The 4951-nt window shown below is 30.0% G+C and overlaps 1 protein-coding gene across 4 annotated transcripts; it reads left to right on the top strand.

Annotated features, from left to right (window-relative positions):
- Nucleotides 1–526: 526 nt before the first annotated feature.
- Nucleotides 527–3574, top strand: LOC105784095 (protein TRANSPARENT TESTA 16). Of its 4 annotated transcripts, none has more exons than XM_012609885.2 (7): nt 527–605; nt 885–1124; nt 1864–1930; nt 2238–2402; nt 2497–2538; nt 2966–3007; nt 3213–3574. In XM_012609885.2, the coding sequence occupies exons 2-7, from the start codon at nt 937–939 to the stop codon at nt 3411–3413; spliced, it is 705 nt and encodes a 234-aa protein (XP_012465339.1). In that variant the 5' UTR covers nt 527–605; nt 885–936; the 3' UTR covers nt 3414–3574. The 4 variants fall into 4 exon arrangements, with proteins under 4 accessions (XP_012465339.1, XP_012465340.1, XP_012465341.1 ...); XM_012609886.2 differs by having other exon boundaries at nt 550–605; nt 880–1124; XM_012609884.2 differs by lacking the exon at nt 527–605 and having other exon boundaries at nt 670–1124.
- The last annotated feature ends 1377 nt before the right edge of the window (nt 3575–4951 follow it).

The raw sequence follows: 4951 nt of genomic DNA, 5'->3' as shown, positions 1-4951 counted from the left end.
CAGATTAAGTTCGAACTTATTCAGATTTAAATTGGACAGGTTCAAACTGTTGACTTTTTATGCTCTAATCAAGTTGAGTCTAATTTAGGTTTGAGTTAATTAAATAATTTTTTTATGCTCAAGTAAAAATTGACCGGTTTAATTTCAAAATGCGTATGGTGAGAGAATTAATTTTTTGTGCTCAAGTAAAGACTGACCGGTTTAATTTCAAAATGCATAAGACGAGAGCATTAAGGGTAGATAAAGACCTTGACCCAAAATGATAAAATTATGATTAATTTTCACTAAAAATTGTAATTTTTAAACTAATAAAATAATAAAAATTGCATTTTGATTCCAAATTTATAATTCATTCCTAAAATTTTTAACTCTGCATAACACAAATCATTAACCTACAAACATTTATATAATTAAATTGTTAAAAAAATTAATATATAAATATACTTATTAAAAATTAACATAATTTTAGTTGAAATAAAAAAAATTTAAAAAAATAGCTTGAGGATAATTTGGAGAACGTGGGTGGGTTATAGAATAAATTCCTCGTTGCTATACGCTTTGACAAAAAAAGGAGCAGAGAGGAGTTTTTAGAAGCAAAGGAATAGGTAAACTCAGTGTCATCTTTTTCTTCCTTTCTTCCCTTCCTGTTTTTATGAACTATAAAACTTGTTATTTTAGGGTTGCAGATAGTTTTTAATTTCCATTTTATCATCACATTTCTTTCTGTGTCCACTTTGTCCCTTATTTTACTTCTTTATTAGCCTCACCTCCTTTCCTTTCTTCTTCATTTTCCCTTCTTTTTTTTTTTGTGTGTGTGGGTTTTTTGGAAGTGAATTAAAAGAGAACATAGTTCCCTGATTTTGTCTTTTCCTTAACTAGAGAAGATTCATAGACACACAAAGAAAATTTTTTTCAAAGGTGGTGTTTTTGCTTAATATGGGACGTGGAAAGATAGCCATCAAGAGGATCGAGAACCAAACGACACGGCAAGTCACCTTTTCGAAGCGCCGAGCTGGGCTTTTGAAGAAGACTCACGAACTCTCCGTTCTCTGCGATGCTCAAATTGGCCTCATCATCTTCTCAAGCACCGGCAAGATGTGCCAGTATTGCACTCAACCTTATAGGTCTCTCTCTCTCCCACTCCCTTTTTTCTTTTCTTCATTTCATCATTCATACGTATGGCCTAAAAATGCGTGAAAATTTGGTTGTTGTTGATAGACCACGATTGGGTTGGTTCTGGTTTTACCCCTCCATGTCCCAATGATTCTGATGACATATCTACCTAGGGTTCCTTCTATGGTCATAACTCCCAAGTCAATTTTGATTTTTTGTTGTGTGTAATGGATGGTCAAGATTTTAGGTTCATTAAAGTTCCTAATGATTTCTGATATTATATATGTAATTTTTTTTAATATTAATCTTTATTATATTTGTTTTAAAACCCTTAAATAGGATAATAATGCGTTTCACGCACTCAAACTCACTATCTTATGTAATAATATCAATATCAATCGATAATATTATATATGTAATCAGTTGCTTAGTGTCTTATGTATGTTATAATCATGGCGGGTTTCAAGTTCCTGGGCAGAAAGTTCTATGCAATTGCGTACATTTCTATGGTTTTGAGTGAATTATAGATATCTATATGTTTATGATACAAGTATTATTCTGATATATTCGAACTTTAATATTTGTAACTCTTTTCCCAAACTAAATCTAAAAGAGCTTCTCTTTTATATGAAAAAAAGAATCTATTTTTATCCGAAATTGCAGTGTCACATGATATTATAAAGATTCATGCTCTTACCCTTTTCTTTTACGGTTTATATATATATATATATATATATATATATTATGCAGAATGGAGCAAATCATTGAAAGGTACCAGAAGGTCACTGGGACTCGCATTCCTGAGCATGACAATCGGGTAAGATTCATTGATTAATTAATTTTTTTGAGGGGGTACAAATTGATTAATTATTTAGGAACTTTTCCATTAATCAACTTTCTCAATTTGATCCCTAAATTTGGATTACGTTTAATTGTGCCCATCAGACTAAATTGAGAAAAGCTGTCAAGTTTCGGGATTAATGTCAAAAAAATAGTTCATGGACTAAAATAATATTGTTACAAAATTTAAGGACTAAATGTTTACTTAATCTCAATTATGTAACATTCATTACTTGGAAACTTTTCAAGTCTTACCCTTTGATTTTATATGTGTGTGTATGTAGGAACATTTGTACAATGAATTGGCAGTGTTGAGGAAAGAAACCCGTCTTCTTCAACTAAGCATGAGACGCTACACCGGTGAGGACATGAGCTCTATACCCTACGAGGAGCTCGATCAACTCGAACAAGAACTCGAACGCTCCGTCAACAAGGTCCGAGAGCGAAAGGTACCGTTTGAAAATTCTAAGTTTAATTCATTTGGTTCTTACAATCACTTCTAAAAATTTGAGATCTATGTAAATTGGCTTGAAAATTTGGCAGAATGAGCTCTTGCAGCAACAGCTTGATAATCTACGTAGAAAGGTGATATGCCAATTATAAAGCCCTTCAAAATTTCACCATATGTGAGCTCACATAGGTTTAATTATGCTCTCAATCCTTGTACTCTTAGAACTTTTGAAATTTTGTCTCTTTGCTTTTACTTCTGATAATTTAGTCCTCCTCTTTGTCTGGGTTAAAAAAAGTCCAATTGATAAAACTATTAAATTGATTTCTATTAAATTTGAATATGTACTACTAATTGGGATTCAATTTTTAAAACCAAACCTTTGAATATGAGAATGCCACAGTTCATTAATTAAACTTTAATTTTTAAATCAAACAAATAGAGAAACTAAATTTCAAAGATACAAAGACGACAAGGACTGGTGACATAATTAAACCGCTCAGATGCATGTACTAAATTATCAGATAGGCTAATATCAATCCTGGGTTTATTGCATGTTTGTAGGAACGAATGCTTGAGGAAGAAAACAACAACATGTATCGTTGGGTAAGTAACAATTAGATTAAACTTTGTATAATAAATAAAAGCATTCTGATAAAATTATATAATTTCATTTTTAGTCCCTTTAACCAACTAATAATCCAATTTAAACGTTTCTAGTATACAATTTTTTGGCTTTGGTGTTCAACCATTTATATGTTTATCTTGTCTCCCTAATAAAAATTTCCTGCCTTCGCCTCTGACCTCACAGATTCAAGAACACCGAGCGGCAATCGAGTATCAACAACAGGGAGGGCTAGAAGCTAAGCCAGTGGAGCATCATCAACAAGTTCTTGATGAATTCCCCTTCTACGGAGAGCCAAGCAGTGTGCTTCAGCTTGCAACCATTCCTCAACAGTTCTCCTATCAGCTTCAGCTTGCTCAGCCCAACCTTCAAGATTCAAATGTTTAGTTATATATATAAACCCTAAAGATTAAATATGCTTGGTTTAAGGGTTTAGGGAATTCATAAGAGACATATTTATTTTAGGAAGTGTGCTATGATTTCATGTTTCTTAAGTTCAAACATTCAACTGGAGATTAATATCTGAATTTCCTTTTCCCTTTTTATAATGTATTATGCTATTGAGTGTAGATAGAAATATGAATTACTGATTATATACATTTATATTATAGGTGAAAATTGTTATCTAAAAAATTTAAATTATGCTATTATGGATTTAATTTGTTTAATTTTAATTTTTGTATTTTTAAAATTTTAAAATTTTAAACCTGATGAAGTATTAATCATTAAATTCCACTATTTTCAAAATGTTATGTGACAAATATATATTATCACATATGTAATGTAAGATCACTTGTTATTTCCATATATTACTCACAAAAAGTTGAGTTTAAATTTCAAATTTCAAAAGTATAGGGACTAAGAATGATCTAATTGAAGAACGTCGACTAAATCTATAACTTTACACATAATATAAGACTAATAACAAAATTTAACCTAATGAATTTGAAAAGTATAAAATTAATATTAACCAACTTGAAAAGTTCATAGTCTAAAATTGATTAAAAGTAAAGGATAGGAATAATTACATAATTTAACCTTTCAAAATACATGATTAAACTTGCACCCAAAAGATTTTAAATTCCTCAACTTAACCACTCACCACTCACATGCATTTTAAATTTTCTTTTAAAAATATAGTTTAAGCTATTTAATTTAAAAAGAAATTATGAAGTTTTCTTTTCAATTTTTTAAATTGAATTTATCCAATTAATTCATTACACCAATTTCAATTATAGAATCTATAGGTAATATAGATATTTTTTAAAAAATACTTGAATTAAGACGTATTAATGAATTTTTTTTTATGTTTCATCTCAAAATTCTTTTCAATAAACTATTTTAAGGTAATTGTAACACCTTTTAACCTGAATAAGATCACAACCCTAATTAGACAGCATTAGGTTTGATGTCTAAGACAAACTCTAGTGACTTCATTGTTGATCTGAGATAAATTATCTAACCATTTTAGCATCCTTAAACAAATAACCTACATACATGCCACTAAAGGATTGATAGATACACCAATCAAACAATGGTTTACTTATAATAATCGTGACTCATAGGAGGTGATTCAACTCTTCAAACTTTGAAATGAACTCGGAAAACCTACACACAAGAGGTAAAAACAATGCATTGAGTATAAAATACTTAGTGGTAACTCCATGTATATCAAACGGTTAATATCAATCAAGAAAATAGTTAATACATTTGTAATACCTATCTTTTAATTCATTTACAATAGACGTAATGTACATTATGTGGGAAATTTGACTTTGGAAAATACAACGGAAAATAAGTTTAAGGAAAAATCAGAGTTTTAATTTTTTTCTCCCAAAACAAGAACTTGGTTGTGTTATCTAAAATAATAAACACTTAATCAAATTTCATACCTTTTTTATTCATCTCGCTTCGACCGAGTGGTC

This window comes from Gossypium raimondii, chromosome 13 (assembly GCF_025698545.1).
Source record: "Gossypium raimondii isolate GPD5lz chromosome 13, ASM2569854v1, whole genome shotgun sequence".
Taxonomy (NCBI): Eukaryota; Viridiplantae; Streptophyta; class Magnoliopsida; order Malvales; family Malvaceae; genus Gossypium; species Gossypium raimondii.
This window is presented reverse-complemented; position numbering and strand designations above follow the sequence as displayed.

Excerpts from the sequence above, each read along its gene's own strand:
- LOC105784095 (XM_012609885.2), top strand. The coding sequence starts at position 937 with ATGGGACGTGGAAAGATAGCCATCAAGAGGATCGAGAACCAAACGACA. Across the intron at positions 2,403-2,496 it reads ACAAGGTCCGAGAGCGAAAG|AATGAGCTCTTGCAGCAACA; the intron begins GTACCGTTTGAA and ends AAAATTTGGCAG. Across the intron at positions 3,008-3,212 it reads ACAACAACATGTATCGTTGG|ATTCAAGAACACCGAGCGGC; the intron begins GTAAGTAACAAT and ends CTGACCTCACAG.